Source organism: Euleptes europaea, chromosome 11, assembly GCF_029931775.1.
Source record: "Euleptes europaea isolate rEulEur1 chromosome 11, rEulEur1.hap1, whole genome shotgun sequence".
In the NCBI taxonomy this organism is placed as follows: domain Eukaryota; kingdom Metazoa; phylum Chordata; class Lepidosauria; order Squamata; family Sphaerodactylidae; genus Euleptes; species Euleptes europaea.
In genome coordinates, this window is record NC_079322.1 from 71,622,396 (window position 1) to 71,648,496 (window position 26,101).

Genomic DNA, 26,101 nt, shown 5'->3' on the forward strand with positions numbered 1-26,101 from the left:
ATCTATCCCAACCTCCTGATCCCTCCAGTGTCCCTGGATTTTTACAAAATTTGCCCCAACTCAACAGGTTCTCCCCTCTCTCCCCCCCCCCCCGCCCGCCCGCCTGCCTTGGCTCTACTTTGTGGAGTTAAATTAGAATGACCTTAGAGCCAGAGTGGTGTAGTGGTTAAGAGCAGTGGACTTTAATCTGGAGAACCAGATTTGATTACCCACTCTTCCACATGAGCGGCGGACTCTAATCTGGTGAACCAGATTGGTTTCCCCACTCCTACACATGAAGACAGCTGGGTGACCTTGGGCTAGTCATAGCTCTCTCTGAACTCTCTCAGCCCCACCTTTTTCTTGTGGAGCCCAGCAAGCCTTTTGGCCAGGGGAAAAGAGCTGTCAACCAGCCATCATGGTGTAGTGGTTAAGAGTGGTGGACTCTGATCTGGAGGGCAGGGTTTGATTCCTCTCTCCTTCACATGAAGCCAGCTGGGTGACCTTGGGCTAGTCACAACTCTCTCTGAACTCTCTCAGCCCCACCTACCTCTCAAGGTGTCTGTTGTGGGGAGAGGAAGGGAAGGCAATTGTAAGCTAGTTTGATTCTCCTTAAAAGGTAGAGAAAGTCGGCATACAAAAACCAACTCTTCTTCTTCGCTCTGTCTTTTTACTAGTTATCTGCAATCAGGAGCAAAACTTGGAGGAAGAGGGCCCGCTCCGAAAGTAGATTACCGCATAAACTCCATTCTCAAATGTTGGAAGTGGTTTCCTTGGATGAGGATTTACTGCAATCGCTCATTGCCTTATTCATGTTATTATTTTGGGGGTGGGTGCTGAGTGTGTGGATTGGTACTTGCGGGTCTGGATGTTATAGCTTTGGCTTTGCTGGTTGCTATCAGGAGCCGTTTCTGTTGATTTGCTTGTCCATTAGCTCCTGAGATAGACACATTCCTGCAGCTTTAATGTGGTGGAGTCTGACCCCTCTGCCTTTTAGGGGGCTGCCATTTTCATTATTTGCATCTTCCACCAAAACCTCAAGCACTCTGAAAACACTTAGGTGCTCATAAAAATATTACAGATAAAAACATGTTTTGGAAAGCCATTTATCAAACCTGTCAGAGCTGAAGCATTGGTAAAGGAAAGTTAGTTACCCCTCTGCACAGTCTGGGAAGCTTGGCTCCCACGTTCTCAAATAGAAATCAATAGGAGACAGTGGTGCTAAGAATTTCACGGATCGTTATGTTGGGTCTTGCTTTGGCGTACTGCACTGAATATTTTCCTTACCTGATTACAAGCCAGGCTCCAGAACAAATTTCGAATCACTGCTATTTGATACCTAGAAAAATGTGTGGCGGCAAAGCTGATGTCATTCCAAACATTAAGGGTATTAAATTAATTATTGCCACTCTAGCTCATATCCTACAGTTGGACGGGTTCTTGGTGGTCATCTAGTCCAACCCCCAGCCTTTGCTTGAAGACCTCCAGAAAGAGAGAGCTCATCCCACTGCCAAGTAATTGGTTTCATTGTTCAACCACCCATGCCATTAGGAAGTTTCTCCTCATGCTGAACCAAAATCTTCCTTCCTGTAACTTAAGCCTATTAGACCCAGTCTTGCCCTCTGGAACAGCAGAGAACGTGCCTTTGCCCTCTTCTGTGTGACAGCTTCTGTGTGATATCATGACAGGCTGTGGCTCAGTGGTAGAGCATCTTCTTGGCATGTAGGTCCCAGGTTCAATCCCCAGTATCTCCAGCTAAAAGGACCAGGCAGTAGTAGGTGATGTGAAATCTCCCCCCGAGACCCTGGAGAGCTGCTGCCAGTCTGAGTAGATCAGGGGTCCCAAATGTGATACCCATGGGCTAGAGCTGGACACAATACTCCAGACCAGTGTGTTGTTGAGAGCCAGTGTAGTGTAGTGGTTAAGAGCAGTGGTTTGGAGCAGTGGACTCTCATCTGGAGAACCAGGTTTGATTCACCACTCCTCCACATGAGTGGCGGATGCTAATCTGGTGAACTGGATTTGTTTGCCTGCTTCTACACATGAAGCTAGTTGGGTGACCTTGGGCTAGTCATAGCTCTCTTAGAGCTCTCTCAGCCCCACCTACTTCACAGGGTGTCTGTTGTGGGGAAGAAGGGAAGGTGATTGTAAGCTGGTAGAGAAAGTCGGTATATAAAAACCAACTCTTTCTTTTTCTTCTTCTTCTTCCAACCTATGTTGAGCACAGTGTAGAATGGAACTATTATTTCTTGAGCCTTTCAGCGTTCTCTCAACATCGAAGTGAATGAAAAAATGAGTAATTAGAAGTCAATTAGCTACATGGGACTACACGGGTAGGTCACACAGGAGGATTTTTTTTGGGGGGAGGCACAGTGCTTATAAGCAAGGGAAGTAAAAAAATCAAGCTCTGGCCAAGGCTAGAAACAACTGCTAAGAACTCTGTTTCCTGTCTCAATAAGACTTTTATGTCCAATAACCACCAGCTAGGAACAAGAGAATGCTGAATTTCTGGGCAATAGAGGGTTGCTTCATATATTATAGATTTTTGTGTAGGGGGAAAAAACCATGCAAATTACAAGTAGAGTGTCATTTGTCTTGATTGTATTTACCTCTCTTGTCCTGCATGGACATGTGAGATCTGCAAGCAATTTGCATGTGGGTTCCCCCTCCCCATTTCCAAAGTACTATTTGTTGCCCAGTGCACAGATATTAAGCAGGTGGGACTTTTCTTGATGTGGAGGTAAGTGCTAAAGTTCTGTGTGTTTGGCTGTTACTGGAGATCCAAGGGAGGCCCAATAACCAGAGTTGCTGTCGTCCATGTGGTTTTCATTAGGAGCAGAGCAAAGATGGAGCATGGATGCTAATCATGTTGCATACCTGTTCTCTTCAGGATCAGAGGAGCATGCCTATTATATTAGGTGCTGTGGAACACAGGCAGGATAATGCTGCTGCAGTCATCTTGTTTGTGGGCTTCCTGGAGGCACCTGGTTGGCCACTGTGTGAACAGACTGCTGGACTTGATAGGCCTTGGTCTGATCCAGCATGGCCTTTCTTATGTTCTTATGACTTCACAGATCTCTCCCCCAGATAGTCCCTGTGGATTCTCCCCCAGCCCGTATTATTTATTTATTTTTCGATTTTGTGGCCCTCCCTCCCCAGCAGGCCGGCTCAGAGTGGGTAACATCAGATAAAATCATACAATAATAATTAATAACAATAAAATCAACAATAAATACCTAAAAACCCCAAAACAACAAGATGGCGCTCAAAATCCCAATTATACTGTGAGAACCATATAGGAGACTACCCCTTCAAGTTCCTGTAGTTATGCATATGACAAGGGGGTAGGGTTACACTTATCAGGTCCCTCTTCGCCATCGGCAGGAGGTTTTTTGGGCGAAGCCTGAGGAGGGTGGGGTTTGGGGAGGGGAGGGTCTTCAATGCCGTAGAGTCCAATTGCCAAAGCGGCCATTTTCTCCAGGTGAACTAATCTATATCGTCTGGAGATCAGTTGTAATAGCAGGAGATCTGCTATTACCTGGAGGTTGGCAACCCTAGAAGGGGGAAAGGGTAGGGAGGCCATTATTGGCATTTATGGTGCACACTTTGATTCTTGTACCCGGCCTCAAGAACCTTATATTTTGGCAATCTCTGTATTATTGCAATCAATCAGTCCTATGGTGTAGCATTCCCAAGAGTTTTGCTGTTTCTGCTCTATAGCGATTAGTGCCTTGTGGATGGGGAACCCTTGCGGCCGAGATCAAATGGAGCTTTTTGGCGGTGTTTGTTTAATGGCGCTATCCATGAAAGCCATTAAGTTCTTATGTCCATTTCTTTGCTCCTTAGCAACCTCTGAGATAACAGGTGTGCCTGCCCTAGCAGTTTGGTTAACAGTTTCCTGCCTCTGAGCTGTTCCTTAGCAGCAGACAGAAAGGCTGTTTTATTTTGTTACATTTCATAAAATGCAAATGCTTCTTCAAACAAAATGTCATCTGCCATTGCCTCGAAAATCAATGGAAGCTGCAATCTCTTGCCTCTTCTGACCTGGAGAGAATGAGCCATGTGCATATAACGGTTATTGATACAATCACTCTAAAGGCATTTGTTAAAACTGCCCGCCAACTGTTTCTCTCCCCTCCAAGCCCATAAAGGATGTTTTATTGTTGATATTTTATTCGTAATGTTAGTTGTTTTAAATGAATGGGTAGCATTTGTCGCTGTATGTTGTTCCCAGCAAACTCAGGCTAAAAATAACCCAAGTAAATAAATAATACTTTGCCAGTGAGGCTCAATCCGTATAAATGTGTGTTAGCAGAGCCAGCGTGGTATAGTGGTTAAGAGCAGTGGTTTGGAGTGGTGGAGTCTGATCTGGAAAACTGGGTTCGATTCCCCACTCCTCCACATGAACGGTGGACTCTAATCTGGTGAACTGGGGTTGGTTTCCCCACTCCTACACATGAAGCCAGCTGGGTGACCTTGGGCTAGTCTCAGCCCTGTTAAAGCTCTCTCAGCCCCACCTATCTCACAGGGTTTCTGTTGTGGGGAGGGGAAGGGAAGGTAATTGTAAGCCGGTTTGAGTCTTCTTTAAGTGGTAAAGAAAGTCGGCATATAAAAACCAACTCTTTTTCTTCCCAAGAAGGTAGAATGTTGCTACCTGCCAGAAAAAGCTGCTGGCTCCGTAGAAGTCAGCTACGTTAATGTTATAATATTGATTAGAATGCAAGTTATTTAAAAGCACTTTATGTTAATTGAAGGGGGAAGTGCCGTGTTTTACGAGGAGAAAGAAGAACTGGGGAAGAGCGAGAGACCCTATAGAGATTCCAGCAGCGGAAGCACTGTTTGCCCCGTGTGAACCCCGAGAGATGGCTGACGTCTTTTTTTTCCTCTTTCCAGCTTCTGGCCTCTCGTCTTCTCCGTCGACCCCAACCCAAGTGACCAAGCAGCCGACGTTTCCTCTTGAGTCCTATAAGCATGAACCCGAGAGGCTAGAAGCCCGACTTCACTCGTCCTCGTCTCCCCCGGATACTGGCCAAAGGTTCAGCCTGCCCCCAGGACAGAGCGTGGCCAAGCCTCCCACCCCCGCCCCCTGTGCTACCTCAAAAGCAGTAAGTACGGACGGTTTGCTTCTCAAGGCTTGTAAGCTGCCCTGTATTTATATAGTGGCAAAGTGCTGCAGCTACTTTATCTTGGCCTAATCCTCACGACTGCTTTGTAAAGTAGTTAAGCATTACTATTCCCCTACTGGGGAGGTGTTGCCCTGAATAGGCGGTCTCCACTTAAGTTGCGGAATTAGCTGGAGATAGGCTTGCCAACCCCCAGGTACTAGCTGGAGATCGCCTGCTATCACAACTGATCTCCAGCTGGTAGAGAACAGTTCACCTGGAGAAAATGGCCACCCTCCTCAGACTCCGCCCCAAAAACCTCCCGTCAGTAGCGAAGAGGGACCTGGCTGGAGATAGACAGAGCAAGAGGAGGGGAGTAACTTAGATCAATAACCATTGTAGACCAGGATCGTCCCAAGTAAGAACTCTCAAATGAACAGGCAGTTGTTAAAAATTAAACAATTTTATTAAGAAAGTAAACTTAGAAGAAGAAGAAGAAAAAGAAGAGTTGGTTTTCACATCCTGACTTTCTCTACTACTTAAGGGAGATTCAAACCAGCTTGCGATCACCTTCCCTTCCCCTCCCCACAACAGACACCCTGTGAGGTGGGAGGGACTGAGAGAGCTCTAAGAGAGCGGTGACTCGCCCAAGGTCACCCAGCTGGCTTCACATGTAGGAATGGGGAAACAAATCTAGTTCAACAGATTTGTATACACCGCTCATGTGGAGGAGTGGGGAATCAAACCCTGTTCTCCAGATCAGAGTCAACTGCTCCAAACCACCGCTCTTAACCACTACACCCCAGTGGCTCTCCAAATTAAAAAATTGCAAACAATAAGTGTACCCACACAGAGCATACAAGAGCTAACTGTAGGGGAAAGAAGGAAGTTGGATAGAGGGTGATAGATATTTAGATAGTTGGATAGAGGGAAGGGTGATAATTTCTAGCCCTGAAGGGCACGTCCATGAAAGCAGCGCTGAGAAGGAGAAACAACCAGCATTTTCAGGTAACAAAGAAGACCCATACGCAAGTGGGGATATGTGAACACATGAACACATGAAGCTGCCTTATACTGAATCAGACCCTTGGTCCATCAAACTCAGTATTGTCTACTCAGACAGGCAGAGGCATTGAACCTGGGACCTTCTGCATGCCAAGCAGAGGCTCTACCACTGAGCCACAGCCCCTCCCCTGATTTTATACACTAAAATGACACATGAGGTGTTACAGCAGGGATGCCAGAGAACAAAAGAGTCGATTGGAGGAGTTGCTTGCTTTCCCAGGACTTCCTGTCTCAGTCAGGAGGCCAGGTCTACTGCCATGCAAACCAATGGGCAGCCTGACTGTGCCCGGGAGAGGAGGGGCAGCGGGGAAAGCGAGCCTGGCCCTCTCCGGGGCCAGGATCGCACGGGAGAGGGGGCGGCGGGGAAAGCGAGGGGAGGGGGCTGTGAGCTCAGTGGCAGAGCCTCTGCTGGGCATGCAGGAGGTCCCAGGTTCAGCCCAAAAGGGTAGGCTAGCTTTGAGGGTTCGGTAAATGTAAATACCTGGACCATTTGGATGCAGATTTGGCTGGAAATGGTTTGCTCAGAGTGCTGACTAAAGCACCTTGAGGTGACACAATAGGCTCACATTAGCCTTTTTCTTCTCTTGTGGAGCCCGGCAAGCCTTTTGGCTGGGGGGAAAGAGTCAGCTATCAACCAGCCAGCGTGGTGTAGTGGTTAAGAGCGGTGGACTCTAATCTGGAGAACACTCCTCCACATGAAGCCAACTGGGTGACCTTGGGCTAGTCACAGTTCGCTCCGAGCTCTCTCAGCCCTACCTACCTCACAAGGTGTCTGCAGTGGGGAGAGGAAGGGAAGGAGATTGTGAGCCGGTCTGATTCGCCTTTAAAAGGAAGAGAAAACTGGCATTAAAAAACCCAGCTCTTCTTCTTCTCTTCCATCCCAGACTGGAAAACAAAAATGGATTCCAGAAACTTCTCTGAAGGGCATCAATTTTTTGGGGAGCAGTCCTTTTGCTCTGATGCCAACCTTAGAGACCGCTGTACCTCCATGAAGCCCTTTAACAGGAGGAGCGGTCCGACCACTAGTAGGGGGTACATTGAAAGACAGAAAGAGGTTTGTCTGAAGCCATCGAGGGTGTTCAGGGCAGAGGGGAGATCTTATAGTTCCCACTCTCTTCTTCCAGAGAGAGGCTCAGTTTTTGGTGGGCTGGGCTGGAGATCTCCCAGAATTACAACCGATTGCCAGACTACAGCTGTCATTTCCCCTGGAGAAAATGGCTGCTTTGGAAGGTGGAGCCCAGGGCATTGTGCCCCGCTGAGGTCCCTCCCTTCCCCAAACCCTGTCCTTCCCGGGCTCCATCCCCAAATCTGCAGGGATATTCCAAACTAGAGTTGGCAATCCCACTTTTTGACCTTTTCCCGTTTGCAAGTGGTGGTGCCTTGAGCTCCTTCATCTTCAGTAGGACACAGTGTTCAGCTTGGTTGAACTGAAGGTGGAGCCACATGCTAGCTTTATAGCAGCCTTTCCCCCCTTTTTTTTCCCACCAAATGCGGCTGCTGAGGCTGCTTGTTCAAAGAGGAATCTAGCTTGGCGTTAGGGTTGCCAGATCCCTCTTTACCACCAGTGGGAGGTTTTTGGGGCAGAGCCTGAGAAGGATGGGGTTTGGGGAGGGGAGGGACTTCAATGCCATAGAGTCCAATTGCCAAAGCTGCCATTTTCTCCAATCTTTATCGGCTCAGTTGTAATAGCAGGCAGTCTCCAGCTAGTACCTGCAGGCTTTTTACCCATTTTCCCCTGTGTGGGTTCAAAGGGGAATCCAGCTGGTAGGTAGAAGAGCTTTTTACCCATTTCCCCATGCTGTTTTCCTGCTTAAAATCACACACACACACCTTGGCCTGTTTTACCTCTGCTTTGGAAAACAACTCCTGATCATAGTTCACATTTTCCACCCCATTCATAATGTTCCCCCAAATAAAAACTCCCTGCATACAATCTGTTCCTGTTAAAGGAACAGCACTTCAGGGAGAAAGATTCTAATCTAGCTATGAAAAGCTAGCTTTCTATGAACAGGGATTTCTCCCACCCCCCCACATAATTTGATTTTTCCATGCTTGCAATCTGTACAACCTAGGGAGGAATATACCTTGTGATTGTGCTGGACTTGGAGCCCTTATATTCAGTAATCACAAAAAATTTTTTTTAAATAAAACCACTATAAAATAGAAATAGCATTAAAAGATTAATTTCTTAGCCAAAAGCATGAAAAGTTGCTTAATAATGCACTTTCAATCCACTTTCAATGCAGCCGGATTTTACTGTGTGAAATGACAAAACCCACTTGCAAATAATCATTAAAGTGCACTGAAAGTGGATTGAAAGTGGATTATTCAGCATTGAGTGAAAGCACCCCCAAAGAGAAAGAATTTATAATACTGCTAGAAGATGCTCCTGCTTAGCCCTGGGCATGCACAAGAAGAAAGGAGTTTCGCAGTTGTGGGGCGGTTGCTCAGAGCGCCTCTGTATGCTTTATGCATATTTACAGTGGGGATTGCAGTGCAACACAAGAGGAGAAAGTTGTTTCCTAGATGTGTGCATTATAGGCTGGAAGGAGCACCTAGAATTGTGCAAAGAAGATCGTCAGGAGACAGTGCAAACGGATGAACACTTGAAGCTACTGCATTCCTGCTTCAGGGCAGCCAAATGTGTTCTTTACTTGCTGGTGGTTTGAGAGAGCAGTCCTCAAAAGGAATAATAGATTATCAGTAAGATTCGAGGCAACCAGCTCATCTCATACTGGAGAGGGCAGTCCAGTTAGTGATACCTCCGGGGATCAGAGTTGACTAGGCCCTGACCTGGATGGCCCAGGCTAGCCTGCTCTGGTCAGATGTCAGAAGGGGGTCAGGTGACATTAAGGAAGGGGTGAAGTTCAAGCAAGTGGGTGCTGAAGGTTGGCAAGTGGTGGCACCCTTAGGTGGTTGTGAGGTGGCTCTGGTGGCATCTCAATAGCACGAGAGTGGAGGACCCAAAACAGATTTATAGGAATTTATTATGTAGAATAAGCAAACACAAGCAAGACTGCCAAGTGTGGTGTAGTGATTAAGAGCGGTGGTCTCTAACCTGGAGAACCGGTTTGATTCTCCGCTTCTCCACATGAGCGGTGAACTCCTAATCTGGTGAACTGGGCTGGTTTCCCCACCCCTACACATGAAGCCTGCTGGGTGACCCTGGGCTAGTCAATCTGGTTCAGAGGTCAACTGCTTCCTCAAGCGGACAGAGGCTTAGCAGTTGCTCTTCCCCAGGTCATCACCCCTACTTGCTGTGGCATACTCCTGGAGTCTGCTCACTCCAGCAGGCAGGAAAGGCCAAGTTAGAAAAGAGACCAGAGAGAAGATGTGGTTGCAAGGTCTCCCACTTTGCTGGTGAACTGAATGGTAACTCTCCCAGACTGCAAACAGGCAAATGTATGAGACACTTGCTAGGACTGCAGAATTATTTCTGTAAAGCAATGACTATTGGGAAGTGGAGCAAAGGTAGCTGACATCTGGGGCTGACAGGAGGCCAATGATAACACTTTGACCTCTGCCGATTCCAGCGTATTGATCACGTCAGCTCTTTATACACTTTGCTTATACACTGGCCAGTTCGCTTTGACACATACCCTTCTCATCCCCCGCCATAGGACTTCCAAATGTGGAAGTCAACAGCAACGGGATGAGGAAACTGGACCCTCCAATTGGGAAACGGATGCATGCAAATACACTGATAGGTTTTTGCACCAGCCCTTCTTAGGGGGTTCTCTTGACTGTTCTTCAGAGCAATAACTTTCAATATGGTCATGGGATCTTGATGAATCTGGCCAGTAACACAGTAGACAAACACAGGAGTTTTACTGCATATAGGCACATATTCCAACCATACCTGGATCAATGCTGCTTTGGCTGGAGATCTCCCATTATTACAACTGATCTCCAGGTAGGGTTGCCAACCTCCATGTACTAGCTGGAGATCTTCTGCTATTACAACTGATCTCCAGCTGATAGAGATCAGTTCACCTGGAGAAAATGGCCGCTTTGGCAATTGGACTCTATGGCATTGAAGTCCCTCCCCTCTCCAAACCCTGCCCTCACATGAACATATGAAGCTGCCTTACACTGAATCAGACCCTTGGTCCATCAAAGTCAGTATTGTCTACTCAGACTGGCAGCGGCTCTCCGGAGTCTCAGGCAGAGATCTTTCACATTACCTACTTGCCTAGTCCCTTTAAGTGGAGATGCCGAGGACTGAACCTGGGAACTTCTGCATGCCAAGCAGATGCTCTACCACTGAGCCACGGCTCTCCTTAGACTCCACCCCCAAAATCTCTGGGTATTTCCCAACCCAGAGCTGGCAACCCAACTCCCACCCAGCCTTGTTGTCCCTGGGCAAGTTCTTCTATTTACATTTTTCTACCAGGCCCCTTCTATTCCATTCCAGCACCCAAAATGTTCTGTACTCATCAATCTCTGGCCTCCTAGGATCCACTCCTGTTCCTTGGATGCAGCTGCCACACATCAACCTACACTTTGTGTTACTGCCAAGTCTCTAATCTGGAGAACTGGGTTTGATTCCCAGCTCCTCCACATGAGCGGCGGAGGCTAATCTGGTGAACTGGATTGGTTTCCCCACTCCTCCACATGAAGCCAGCTGGGTGACTGGGGCTAGTCACACTCTCTCAGTCCCACCTACCTCACAGGGTGTCTGTTGTGGGGAGGGAAAAGGAAGGCGATTGTAAGCCGGTTTGAGTCTCCCTTAACTGGTAGAGAAAATCGGCATATAAAAACCAACTCTTCTTCCTTTGGATCTTGAAATTTTGACCTGCCGTCTACCCCCACAACTGAACTGCTATTGTGCAGTTCTGTGTCAAGTGATTTTGGAAACCCTTTCATTCACCGCATGGGCGGTGAGTTTGCTTGTCTAAAAGTCCTGTCAGTAGGGCAGAGTTCAAATGTGACGAAGGAAATACACAACCCCCCCTTCAGATTAATTGCAACACAGAACATTTTTGCTCATTCACACATTTTGTGCAAGGGAGGCTGCAGAGTTCTGTAGAATGATCTCTAGTTCCTCTGGGACTGACAGTTTCTTTCCTGGCTCTTGCCTCGGCACCTTTGACAGCTCAGGCTGATGCACAGAAATTTAGCAAGTGAAGCTTTTCTAGGTAGTGAACATGCAGTGGGGAAAAACTTTGGTGTGCTACAGCTCAGTATAACTGTAAAAAAAGGTAAAGGTAAAGGTCCCCTGTGCAAGCACTGGGTCATTCCTGACCCATGGGGTGACGTCACATCTCGACATTTACTAGGCAGACTTTGTTTACGGGGTGGTTTGCCAGTGCCTTCCCCAGTCATCTTTTACAGTATATCTGACTGCTATTAAAAGCACAGGAGCAGAGTTAGTAAAACGAATGACAACTCGAAGCTATGCGATGCAGAGACACTGGAACCATTCCATCTTTTCTCACAAGTAAAAGAATCTTTAAAACTTCACGAGCTAACCGCATTTATGACCATCTAGAACGGGCTCTCTTACGAGAGAGAATTCACACTACCCGCAGAGAACTTGCTGCCACAGACAAGGAGTTGTTTTCCTTACATATCAATACTAGCCACAAAATGAGAAGCCATGATTGGGACAAGATTGATAATCTCACCTACAGAAAAATGGAACAGGGGTTAACCAGCCATACTTCCAGACAGAAGCAAAAGTTTAACAAATTACAGGAAAGAAGACAGAACAGTCCAAAACTTGACAACAAACGGATTATCTTCAATCTGACAGACCGACAACTCTCACCTGAAGAAACTTCCATCTTAGCTAAGGGAGGAAACTTTGCAGTCACTCCCACCCAAATTCCAGTGGAAGACATCATTGCAAATGTAGAATCTGCCATTCGTAATCTACCTGAAGAAGATGCTGAGGAAATAAGAGGAGAGACAGCAAGAATTCTACGAAAAGCAAAGCCCCCTGCTAGCAATATAACACGCAAGGAGAGAAACGCCATCAAGACCCTCAATGCAGATCCAGAAATCATTATTCTACCAGCTGACAAAGGCAATGCCACAGTGATCATGAAAACAGAAGAATACAAAAAGAAGATTGAGGAACTTCTGGACCCTGCCACATACAAAAAACTAAAACGAGATCCAACTTGCAAAATTACCAGGAAAACTAGCATTCTGATCAAGAATTCCACTCTTCATCCCGACACACACAGAAAACTATGCAAGACTGAAGCACAACCACCACGATTATATGGACTACCTAAAATTCATAAGGATTCCGTTCCACTCCGACCCATCGTGAGTGCCATTGGTTCCCCAACATATGAATTAGCTAAATATTTGACCACCCTCCTACAGGACCACATTGGAAAAACCACTTCTTACATCAAAGATTCAACTCACTTCATCAACAAAATCAGTCCGTTAAGACTCAATCCAAAGGATATATTAATCAGTTTTGATGTTGTATCCCTCTTTACCAAGGTTCCAGTAAAAGACACAATCTCATTGATTAACCAGATTTTTCCAGAAGATATAACAGCCTTATTTCACCATTGTTTGACAACAAATTATTTCCTATGGGATCAAGAATTTTATGAACAGATTGATGGAGTAGCTATGGGAAGTCCACTCAGTCCAGTAATAGCAAACTTTTACATGGAATATTTTGAAAAGACAGCATTAGAATCAGCACCTTACAAACCTACAGTCTGGTTCAGGTTCGTAGATGATACATTTACCATTTGGAGCCATGGTGAAGAAAAATTAATGGACTTTCTAAACCATCTTAATAATATCCATCCAAACATTCAGTTTACCATGGAAAAGGAAATTGAGGGTAAACTCCCATTTCTTGATACCCTTGTCATCCGTAAAACAAACCTTCAGTTAGGTCACAAGGTCTACAGGAAACCAACTCACACAGATCGCTACTTACACAAAAACTCCAACCACCACCCCCGACAGAAAAGAGGAATAATCAAAACATTAATGGACCGTGCAAGACGGATCTGTGAACCACAGTTTCTCAAGGAAGAAACTAATCATCTAAATCACGCACTGCTAGCAAACGGCTACTCCAAGAATGAAATCAGAAGGGCCATTAAACCAAACAAAAATCAGAAAACTCAAGAAAAACAGTCTCCCATAGGAAAGGTATTCTTGCCATTTATTAAAGGAGTCACTGATAGGATGGAGAAACTTTTGAAAAAACATAACCTACAAACAGTGTTTAAACCCACCAAGAAAATACAACAAATGCTACGATCAGCAAAAGACAAAAGAGACCCCCTCACCTCTGCAGGAGTATATCGTATACCTTGCAGCTGTGGAGAAGTTTACATCGGGACCACAAAACGCAGCATACAAACAAGGATAAAAGAACATGAAAGATACTGCAGACTTGGCCAACCTGAGAAATCAGCAGTGGCTGAACATGGACTGACACAAACAGGACACAGGGTCTTATTCCAAGACACTGAAAGACTGGACAATTCTACCAACTATTTTGTCAGATTGCACAGAGAAGCCATTGAAATTCATAAACATCAGCACAACTTTAACAGAAAAGAGGAGAGTTTAAGAATGAATAAGGCTTGGCTTCCTGCCCTGAAAAACCTCCAGACAAAGACAACATTCAACAATAGCCATACAGATTAGTTTTGGATTACACACATTAACAGATCACTTCAGGATACAATGGTTCCATATTAACATACCATACCCTCATTAGCACATTATCTTGATACTTACAGGACAATACTTTTGCAGGACAATACTCAGCTCAAACCCAACCCCTTTCTGACTATATATTACTCTTCCTACACCCTTGACACTGAGAGACACTGTCCTTCAGTGTTACTACTCTGAAGATGCCTGCCACAGTTGCTGGCGAAACGTCAGGAAAGAAAATTCCAAGACCACGGTTACACAGCCCGGATAACCTACAAGAACCAATTCCCTCTCCCTCTTTGGAAGTTTTTCAGCGGAGGCTAAATGGCCATCTGACAGCAAGGCTGATTCTGTTAACTTGGGCAGAACATGAGAGGGAGGGCAGGAAGGGTTGCGTCAGTGCTCAGCGGCTCTTGTGGTCCTTTCTTACATGCCCAGGGTGATGCAGATCACCATTTTGGAGTCAGAAAGGAATTTTCCTCCAGGCCAGATTGACCAGGGATCCTGGAGGTTTTTTGCCTCCCTCTGGGCATAGAGCAGGGGTCACTGGAGGAGTGGGGGAGAGGTAGTTGTGAATGTGTTGTGCATGGGGTTGGACTAGATGACCCTGGAGGTACCTTCCTGCTCTATGTTTCCCTGTGAGCAAACAACAAAGGCCTTTCCCTCTCCCCAACAGGCTGGTTTGGCATTAGGACAATTTGCAGGAAGCTTGTTGGAGTAAACTACAGCGTTTCTGAATGCAGACCTCTTTACATTGTGACCTTAGGCAGTTCATGAGAGGGGCGGCATCTTGGCCATCTTCTGTGCAAGGAGTAGGGGTCACTGGGGGTGTGTGGGAGAGGTAGTTGTGAATTTCTTGCATTGTGCAGGGAGTTGGACTAGATGACCCTGGTGGTCCCTTCCATCTCTATGATTCTTTGAGACGGTTCACTGATAGAAAACAAAATTAGCCACAGGAAATTCAGCGTTGAGTGGGAGATGGATCAGCTGCCCGGGCTGCGCGCTGCACTATTGCCCCTTTCACTGGCTCAATAACTCCTTATTTTTTGGACGGGGCCCACATAAGATTGCTGCCAAGCCTGTCAGTAGAGGAGCAGCAGTGACTTATGGGCCTCACGTTGCATTCGCCTTGCTGTCTTTAGGTTAACGTTTTAGTCTGTTCTTCCGTTGCAGAAGAGCACATAGCTGTTGTTTCACCACACGGGTTGCAACCTGGAGATCCGCTGGACCTTTAAATCCGAATAATAATTAAGGTGGGATAAATGTGTGAAACAAACCATATATCAACTGGTACCCAACCGATATAGAACTATTTTCAAAACTCACAATAATGTATTCATAAATGTGTTTGTATGTACATGAATATCAATTCAATAATATAGCTACAAATCAAAGGTACATTTTACATTTGTATTACAAGTCTTACAAATAAACACTTTTAAATACAAAATGCATGGAGACTCTATTGCAAAACTCCGTGTTTCAATTTATATCACGAGTAGCAAGTTTTGCCTCCTTCGTATAACAGGTTAACTCCGTGTTTCATTTTACAAGCTCCTAGGTTACGCTTGTTTCATAGAGGTTAACTTGAGGAAGTTGCAAAAAGGAGGCAAAACTTGCTACTCGTGATATAAACCGAAACACGAAGTTAACCTGTTACACTTGATATAACCTGCTGCTCGTGATATAAGAAGTTTTGCGTGTATATATATTAAAAAAGGCAATAGTCTCCATTCATTTTGTATTAAAAAGTGTTTATTTGTAAGACTTGTATTACAAATGTAAAATGTACCTTAGATTTGTAACCATATTCTTGAATGGATATTCGTGTATATACAAATACATTTATGGATAAATTTTTGTGAGTTTTGAAAATAATTCTATATTGGGTACAAGTTGATATATGGACCTTTAAATCCACCAGCGAGGCTTCCTAGCAGCTGTGGGTTATGTGGCCTGCCTGTTTTAATCTTATCCTGAGAGAGTGGGAGACCAGTGGGAAAGGATGTGGGAGGTAATTCTAAAGAGGCAACTAATATTAAAAAAAATATGTTTCCCCAGCCTAAACAACTAACTCCTTTTTGACTGGACACACCAGGCAATGAGGAAGCGGCCCATACATACAAACTACTAAAGTTAGACAGGCATTGTTTGTAGGGTTAAGTTACCGAATTTTTACAAACTATTTCTGTGCTTTTAAGAGAATCCTGACTTGTAAAAATTAAGCAGATAGAGCTTCTTCCGGCAGAGGGATAAGCAGCAAGGAAAACTTTACCTGCTACATTTCTCTGTGTTAGACTTCTGTTAAAGGTACAGTGGAGCTGGAGGGCCTTTCACAGATAAAGAGATCAAAGCATCAACAAAAATCTTAGCAGGTTGGGTTTCATGGAGGCCCAGTTTGATTGCTGCCCCCCAAAGAATTGGTTCAGGAGAGGGCAGTTTGTACTTTTGACTTTTTGTTATTTGAATTGCCTGACCTTCAGGCTGGAGGATGGTGACTTCACTCTACTACAGTGTCCTATTACCAACTGTGAGTGGAATGCAGCGAGGTAGTGAATTTAATGGTAAGCAGGAGTTACTTTGGTTCTTGTAGGTTATCCGGGCTGTGTAACCGTGGTCTTGGAATTTTCTTTCCTGACGTTTCGCCAGTGTCCTTCAGTGTTACTACTCTGAAGATGCCTGCCACAGTTGCTGGCAAAACGTCAGGAAAGAAAATTCCAAGACCACGGTTACACAGCCCGGATAACCTACAAGAACCAATGAACTCTGACCGTGAAAGCCTTCGACAATATTAGGAGTTACTTTGCTTCTGTTTTGCCTGTTGTTGTTTTAAGGAGTGTGTGTAACATGCAATTCTTAATAGAAGTGACTCTTTTCATTCCTTTTTTGGTAGCTTTAGGGTTAGGGTTGCCAGGTCCCTCTTCGCTATCGGCGGGGTATTTTTTGGGCGAAGCCTGAGGAGGGTGGGGTTTGGCAGGGGAGGGCCTTAAATGCCATAGAGTCTAACTGCAAAGGCAGCCATTTTCTCCAGGTGAACTGATCTCTATCGGCTGGAGATCAGTTGTAATAGCAGGAGATTTTCTGCTATTACCTGGAGGTTAGAAAATCTGCAACGGAGTCTCCAAGGTAGTACTGGAGACTCTGTTGCAGATTTTCTAACCATTGGTATTGGCACAGAGGTGCCTATTTTGTATTATTACCTGGAGGTTGGCAACCCATCCTCCAGGTGGGGCCTGGAGTTCTCCCAAAATTACAACTGATCTCCGTCGCCTGGAGATCCCCTGCAGAGAATGACAGCTTTGGGGGGGGGGTGGACTGTGTGGCATCACACCTCTGCTAAACTCCCTCCCCAAACCGCCCAAGGGTTGCCAAACTCCAGGTAATAGCAGAAGATCTCCTGTTCTTACAACTGATCTCCAGCCGACAGAGATCAGTTCACCTGGAGAAAATGGCCGCTTTGGCAATTGGACTCCATGGCATTGAAGTCCCTCCTCTCCCCAAACCCCACCCTCCTCAGGCTCCGCCCAAAAAAGTCCCGCTGATTGGGAAGAGGGACCGGGCAACTCTAGCCCTCCCCAGGCTCTTACCACCCCCCCAATCTCCAGGAATTTCCCAATTCAGAGCCAGCAACCCTATTTAGGCTCCTGGATGGCGCATAAGTAGTATTGCACAGGTCTGCATTTCTGCAGGTGATTGCCAGCGGGGACTTTTTCCAGTTCTCTGTAACATATCCCTATCAGAGCAATATTCTTATTTCTTTGTATCAGGAATCTGGATCCCGTAAGGTTATAAAACCGAAGCATGGGATGGCCTTGATATTTACCACCACCACCCTTTGCTAGGCAGCGTAACAAAGGCCTTTGTGCATGCATTACTGAAGATCGAAATCTTCCTCCCACAATTACTTTGCCTAGAATTTGATTGGGCTCATGATAGGGTTTTTAATATTGGATGTGATGGGCTCATGATAAGGTTTTTAATATTGGATGTGATAACAGCGGTTTTCCCTGAATTTCCTGTGCTTTCAGCAGTTCCTTTCTCTTCCCCTTATCTGTCTTGTGCAGTTTCTATTAGCCACTGCCTGATCCCCCCTTTCATTCTTTGCCTCTGCCTTCTTAGCATCCCATCTGCTTTTCCTCTAACCTGAAAACCTTGTGGGATGGGAAACTGATTTCAGAGTGGATTTTGTGCCAGTACTGGGAGCCCCGTGGCTCAGAGTGGTAAGCTGCAGTACTGCAGTCCAAGCTCTGCTCACAACCTGAGTTCGATCCCGACAGAAGTCAGTTTCAGGTAGCTGGCTCAAGGTTGACTCAGCCTTCCATCCTTCCAAGGTCGGTAAAATGAGTACCCAGCTTGCTGGGGGTAAAGGGAAGATGACTGGGGAAGGCACTGGCAAACCACCCCATAAACAAAAGTCTGCCTAGTAAACGTCGGGATGTGACGTCACCCCATGGGTCAGGAATGACCCGGTGCTTGCACAGGGGACTTTTACCTTTACTGGGAGCCTAGCAGTGAAATCGCAGGGATATTCCGCAGAACAGCTGGCAACAGCATGTCTTCTACCTTGGCATAAAACATAACAAAATTATCATGTAAAAAGAATTCCTGTTTTTCTCTCATGTATAATAGACATTATAATATATATAACATAACATAGCATAGAGCCCCGTGGCACAGAGTGGTAAGGCGCAGTACTGTAGTCAAAGCTCTGCTCACAACCTGAGTTTGATCCCGACAGAAGTCGGTTTCAGGTAGCCAGCTCAAGGTTGACTCAGCCTTCCAAGGTCTGTAAAATTAGTACCCACTTTGCCTGGGGTAAAGTATAGACGACTGGGAAAGACAATGGCAAAACACCCTGTTAAACACAGTCTGCCTAAAAAACATCGTAATGTGATGTCACCCCATGGGTCAGTAATGACCCGGTGCTTGCACAGGAGACTACCTTTACCCTTTATGATAGACATAGCCTTTCCACCCCATTAAGAGTATTTCAGGAGCGTTTTCCCCTAGTGGAGTTTATCCTTGAAGAGAAGCATTGGACCAGTGTTTTGCATGCAGAAGGTTCCAGGTTCAATCCCTGGCATCTCTATTTGAAAAAAAATCCCATATAGTTCAAAATGACCTTGTTTTGTTAGAGGTCCTGGAGAGCTGCTGCCAGGAGGAGCTAGAGAGGCCAAGATTAATGGGGCCATCCTAATCAGAGTTACACCCATCTGAGTCCATTGGAGTCAGAAAATTGTGACTCTGTAGAATAGCACTGAAAGAATAAAGCGGTCAGAGCAGGCAATACCGCCTTCATATGTTCATGCGCATTTACTCTCTCCATATACTTTAGAGAGGGCCCATAGCTCAGTGGCAGAGCACCTGCTTTGCATGCAGAAAGTCCCAGGTTCCAATCCTGGTATCTCCTGTGGAAGGATCAGGTGGTGGGAAAGATCTTTCTCTGTTGGAGATCTACTGCAGGGCACAGTACTGAGCTAGATAGACCCAGGGTCTGATGGCGTAAGGCAGCTTCAGATGTCTGTAAAATAACAGCCGGGGGTGGTGGCCTTTGTTTTCCAAGCCTAAAGTCTCCAAGGTTGCAGGTTGAAATCAGAGTCCAAAGGTGTGGTAACAGGCAAGCTGGGGGCTGCTATCAGACACGGGATTTGGGGAGAGTTTCGTAAATAAGCAAGCAAATATGGTTTTTTTTCTTCAATCTGCCCCGTAGCCAAATGAGAGTACACTGAAACCCGCCTGTCAGTTAGCCAGCATACAGCATGATTGCAGTGTGTCCTATCGCTGGCACTAAACCTTCTGTGAGAATGAAGTTAAACCACTGGAAGTCCTGGGTGCCATCAGCGTCCCCCCAAAGTGATCTCTTCTTCTGCACCAGAGGTGATTCCAGAGCTCCTCTTCTGCAGGGAGACGTCCATGCCGGTTTTAATCAGAGACCAATAGAAACCAATACCACTATACAAATAGGAGTCTATCTTATATACATTCATTAATGGTTAACTCCATTACATATATAAGCTTTTATACAAATATTGTAACATAAATACATCAGCTTCTGACAAGGTTTCACTATTTTTCCTTGTTTCACTTATGGCTTCCTCAAAAGTCTGTTGCTTTAAATTTCACAGGGAAATCTTAGCTGCTTTTGAAGTCTTACTGATTCTTATTCGTGTTCTGTATGTCAAACAACGTTTATAACATAACTTTACTTATCCTATATTAACTTACTTAGTATACAATAATAGCCAGCGTGGTGTAGTGGTTAAGAGCAGTGGTTTGGAGCGGTGGAGTCTCATCTGGAGAACCGGGTTCGATTCCCTACTCCTCAACATGAGCTGCAGAGGCTAATCTGGTAAACTGGATTTGTTTCCCTGCTCCTACACACAAAGCCAGCTGGGTGACCTTGGGCAAATCACAGCTCTGTTAGAGCTCTCTCAGCCCCACCTACCTCACAGGGTGTCTGTTGTGGGGAGGGGAAGGGAGGGTGATTGTAAGCCAGTTTGAGTCTCCCTTAAGTGGTAGAGAAAGTCGGCATATCAGAACCAACTCTTCTTCTGCTGTTACCATATTTACCCAAGCAAATATTCAGTTAAATCTGACAGACCTTGCTGTTTTGTATATGCATATAAAATAGACTCATATTTGTATAGTGGTATTGGTTTTTATTGGTTTATGTTCAGGTACCACTCCCCTCTTTATATATTGGCTTTAATCAGAGGCCATGGTCCCTCGAGGAAAAGGGTTCCATGTTCAGCCATCGCAGGAAGGGTCAGGAATGCCAACACGCAGATGGTCAAAGGCAAATTAACGAAGTGTGCCAAGATGTTCCTTTGACCCCAGTAGTGTGTGTGTTTTTGGTGACCGGGTAAACATATCACAAAAGAGGATTTTTCTCGTTAACAACAAGCCTCTCTCTGTCTTTGGTCAGCATCTATCTCTATCGATTTCCTTAAAAATAGCATTCTGTCCAGGCTGGTTTTAAAGGCCTCCGGGTATCCATTGCTTTCCTCTGGGAGCTTATTCCACAGTCTGATAGACGGCAGGCCACCGCCAGCAGTAAATGCTGAAATAGAATTCTCCATTGAAATTCTAGAAGTGGGAGTGAAAGCAGAGGCTGTTAGTGAAGCACCGGCAGCAAAACATGTCTGTCTGGAAATATCTGTGGCTGGAGTTTCGTACATTTTTGGCCAGGCTGGACAACTCAGTGGTCTTGTTGAATAAATAAAAAACGACCATTAGAAGAAGAAGAAGAGTTGGTTTTTATATGCCAACTTTCTCTACCTTAAGGTAGATTCACTTAAGGGAGAATCAAACTAGCTTACAATCACCTTCCTTTCCCCTCCCCACAACAGACACCCTGTGAGGTAGGTGGGGCTGAGAGAGCTGTGACTAGCCCAAGGTCACCCATGTGGCTTCATGGTAGGAGTGGGGAAACAAATCCAGTTCACCAGTTTAGCCTCCGCCGCTCATGTGGAGGAGTGGGGAATCAAACCCGGTTCTCCAGATCGGAGTCCACCCGTCTTAACCACTACACCAAGGGGGCAGTTGGTGGCAAATCCTTGAATGCCACATACTCCTGCTGGCCTGCTTTCTGTTTCGGTGCTAGGAAAGTCCTCCAGTCTGCTCATCCTAATAATAAGACATAGGATTCATAGGTAGTGCTCCAGTGAACTCGCTTAATATTTACAACAACCTTGTGAGGTAGGCCAGGCTTTTCTAAGGGGTTTCAGATATGAGTGGCCTGCCAAAGGTCGTTTAGAGCATTTGTTGCGAGACTTAAAGCAAGCTTTCTTATTCCACCCCTCTCTTATTATGCCGTGTGTGTGTGTAAGGTGCTGTCAAGTTGCAACTGACTTCTGGGGATCCTGGAGAGTTTTCAAGGCAAGGGACAAACATAGGCCTCTGCATAGCAAACCTGGACTTCATTGGTGGTCTCCCATTCAAGTTCTAACCAGGGCTGACCCTGCTGAGCTTAGATCTGATGAGATTGGGCTAGCCTGGACCATCCAGGTCAGGGTCTTAATAGGATACACCTGGAGAAAGGTGAGGCAACCAGGCGTTGGGTCAGCTGTGGCATTTGTAGGGTTGCAAACCTCCAGATGGTGGCTGGAGATTTCCTGCTATTACAACTGATCTCCAGCCAATAGAGAAGAAGAGTTGGTTTTTATATGCCGACTTTCTCTACCACTTAAGGAGGATTCAAACCAGCTTACAATCTACCTTCCCTTCCCCTCCCCCAAACGAACACCTTGTGAGGTAGGTGGGGCTGAGAGAGCTCTAAGAGAACTGTGACTAGCCCAAGGTCACCCAGCTGGCTTCATGTGTAGGAATGGGGAAACCAACCTGGTTCACCAGATTAGCCTCCACTGCTCATGTGGAGGAGTGGGGAATCAGACCCTGTTCTCTAGAGTCCACCGCTCCAAACCACTGCTCTTAACCACTACACCACACTGATAGAGAACAGTTCACCTGGAGAAAATGGCCGCTTTGGCAATTGGACTCTATGGCATTGAAGTCCCTCCTCTCCTCAAATCCTGCCCTCCTCAGGGTCCGCCCCAAAAACCTCTTGCAGTTGGCAGAGGGACCTGGCAACCCTAGGCATTTGGGCCTTCTCAGATCATCTCCAGAGGCCTTTCTCCAGTTTCCCTCACTTTCAAAAGTGATGTGGGTGAGCACTGGGAAAAGGGCCTTTTCTTTGGTGGCCCCTAGTTACGGTATACCCTTCCCTAGAAATGTGTGCTTAGTACCTTCCTTATGAAGACTTAAACACCAGTAGAAAACAGTTTTATTTATTCACTGCTGCTCTTTCAGTGATTTTTATGAATACATAGATTTTTATCCTGCCTTTTCTTCAGGGAGCTCAGGCTGGCATATGTAGTTTTCTCCTCCTCCCATTTGTCCACAACCCTGTGAGGTAGGGTATACAGAGACTGGCCCCCAGGCATGTAGAAGGTCTCAGGTTCAATCCCCAGCATCTCCAGCTAAAAAGACCAGGCAGTAGGTGATGTGAAATCTTCACCTGAGACCCTAGAGAGCTGCCACCAGTCTGAGTAGACCAAGGGTCCCAAATGTGGTGCCCATGGGCGCCATGGCGCCCACCAACACATTTTGTGGCACCCACCAAGTGTTTTTAGGAAGTGGGCAAGCCAGGGAGGACTTTTGTCCAACAAGGCTTCTTATTGACTATTGGAGGTTTGATTGGCTGTGCTTTGCTAGCAGCTGCCACAACAGCACAAGTATCTACACTGTGTTACTGAAGTTAAGCTGTGGCAATCTTTTTGTGGCTGGCTCTGCCTCCTGCTGTAGCCATTTTGTGGCAGTCATAGATTTTTCAAGGCCAGAGATGTTCAGAGGTGGTTTGTCATTACCTGCCTCTGCATCATGACCCTGGACTTCCTTGGTGGTCTCCCATCCTAGTACTAACAAGGGCCGACCCTGCTTAGCTTCCAAGATCTGACAAGATCGGGCTAGCCTGGGCTATTCAAGTCAAGGCTAATACCCTTACAGGCACCAGTATCATAGAAAAGTGTTAAGGGGGGATTGGTAGGGTCTTGCTTGAAGTGCAACGGAAGAGGGACCTTTTCTTTCCCTGGCCTTGCTAATGCCACTGGGAGGAGGGGCGCTGCGGCACACACCACACCAGCTGAACTGGGCCGTTCTCCACCCGACTCGGAAGAGAGGTGGAGGCATGAAGTTGTTTTGACAACAGGGCTTGCATAAAGAGAGGAGTCTTTGCAATTGGAAAATCAGATGCTTTAGGGAAGCTGACTCAGAACAAGGCTGGACAGTGTCTCGGCAGCGGATTAGAAAATGTTTCCTCTGTGCTGGTGACCGACGTGAACTCAGAACAGTTGCTCTTTTAGATCCATCGCTTTCGTGTGATTGGAAGCGGAGGACATAAGTAGCCCAATGACGGCCTTGATAGTTTGGCGCTGGAAATCTGGCCGTGCTTCGCAATCCTGGAATCAATGGGGCGCAGACTAGCCAATCCTGCATTTTTCTACTAAGCACTACTCCCGCATTATCCTGATTTACTGCGGCGAGGATTAGACTGGGCCAGCATCTGGCTCCATCTGCCCTTAAAGAGAACCAACTAGAGTCTGAGGTTCCAAGAGTGTCATCGTGTGCATCATGAGTCAATGCGCTTGGGTGCATGGGAAGGGGTATATCTCTGTTACAAAGGCATATTGGTTTGATAAGAGTATGGCTGTCATGGCCTCACCCAAAGAATTCTGGGAATTGTAGTTGGGTGGGAATTCTCCATCAGAGTATGCTGGTTGCCCTCACAGAACCAGGTTCTCTTTTTTTTTTCAGTCAGTCATTTATTAATATGGCACATAGCCAGTCATATACAGAAGAATAGAATTATCAACAGTTGTCTAAAATCCCTTTGATATTAAAACCAGAAATTCCGAATATAAAAGTATAAAATACATAAATACAAGTATAAAAAGTATAAAATACACATAATCCTAAAAGGGTGCTACTATGTACATAGGTAGTAAGCACATAATCAATTAAATTATGCTAATACTTTTAACTGAAGGTGGGCTGTGCTAGGCAACATATCATAGAATCATAGAGTTGAAAGGGGCCATACAGGCCATCTAGTCCAACCCCCTGCTTTTTTAAAAAATATATTTTATTATTATAAGTATATAGGAAACAAAAAGGAAAAAAGGGGAGGGGACAGGGGCAATCCGTCTGGAATAGACATATAATCTTATCAGTCTAATAAATTAAAAAAACATTTTAAAGAATCATACTACAATGAGAAAACATTTGCTACAATGGACATTTACTACAATAGACATGTATTATTAATCATACGCTTTCACATGGTTAATTCTATAAATTGTTTTTTTAAGTTAGTTTTCTTGCATTATGTTATATTTATCTATGGATTCATTGATATAGAAGTGTAAAATAGCTGCCATTTTTCGTTGAACTGCTCCACAGAATCGCCGTTGGTCAAGTTCGTTATAAAGGTCATTTTGGCCATATTTGCATATTCCAGCATCTTATCTTTCCATTCTTCTATGTCAGGTAAGAACATTTGTTTCCAGGTTCTGCCTAAGACAACTCTCGCAGCCGTTGTAGCGTATTTGAACAGATCTTTAAATTTCGTAGGTAAATCAGCAGGCGTTATACTTAGTAGAAAGTATTTCGGATCCAGTTTTATTTTTTGCTTAAACATATTTTGCATTTCATGTTGGATCTTCTTCCAGTACATTTGCAACTTCGGGCAAGTCCACCAAACATGAAAGTAAGAACCATCTGTCTCATGACATTTCCAACAAGCCCCTTTTCCCCCCTTCGAACAAGCCATCTTGGAAATCATATTGGGCGTCATGTACCATCTATAGAACGTCTTATACCAATTTTCTTTTACTTCTTGGCTTACGGTATAATTTCAATTCATGGGTGCATAGCTTTTCCCATGTTTCCATCGTGACCATCTCACCAAAGTTTTGCATCCATTTGATCATATTTATCTTGATTTGATCATATTTCAAAAGTAGTTTATAGATTTTTTCCTAGTAGATGGCCATCACTCTTGGTTACTATTGTTTCAAATTCCGTTGGTTGTCGGAACGCCCCGGACTCCAGACAGTCTCTTTTTATGTCGGCTTTCAATTGGAGATATGTCAACCAGTTCATATTTCTAAACTTGTCTTGGAGTACTGACAAGCTTTTAATCTCTCCTACGGAATATATCTTGGTATGTAAGAAATGGTTAATTTCTCATTGGAATATCCTCGTGATATGCTTCAAGCGGTGACATGAAGGGTGGTGGAGAGGGGCTGATTCTTCTTTTATGTCTGTTCCAAACTTTTAAGATCGCTGTCTTGATGTCACAGTCTTCAGGGTTTTTGCTTGGTTGCGACGAACTCTTAGGATTCCATAAAACTCTATGAAAGCCTTGCAGGAGATCTGCTCTTTCTAGTGCGATGTTTCTGTTCATGGAATATTTGATCCAATCTACAATCCAAGTCAGGCATGCGGCATGGTAGTATAATTTAAAGTTCGGTAACGCTAAACCGCCTCTTTTCATCTTGTAGTACTTTAAATCTAACTCTTGGCTTCTTCCCATCCCAAACAAAATGATTTATTTGTCTCTGCCAGCTGTCTATCGTTTTATCGGGTATATTTATTGGTAAGAATTGGAAAAGGAAGTTTAACCTTGGAAGTACGTTCATTTTTATTGTAAATATTTTTCCTAGCCAGGAAATGTTCATTTTTGTCCATCGATTTAGATCTTTTTCTATTTCTCCCCAAACTCTTGCATAATTCATTTTGAAAAGTGT

The 26,101-nt window shown here is 45.2% G+C and overlaps 1 protein-coding gene across 3 annotated transcripts in view; it reads left to right on the forward strand.

Moving 5' to 3' along the window:
* Positions 1 to 26,101, forward strand: part of PRKAG2 (protein kinase AMP-activated non-catalytic subunit gamma 2) — a 163,448-nt gene that overhangs the window by 65,538 nt on the left and 71,809 nt on the right. For 2 of the 3 annotated variants that reach the window (XM_056857892.1, XM_056857894.1), the window contains one exon: positions 4,873 to 5,097. In XM_056857892.1, coding sequence (XP_056713870.1) covers positions 4,873 to 5,097 — 225 coding nt within the window. The remainder of the gene's footprint in view (positions 1 to 4,872; positions 5,098 to 26,101) is intronic. The other variant, XM_056857893.1, reaches the window with a different exon arrangement.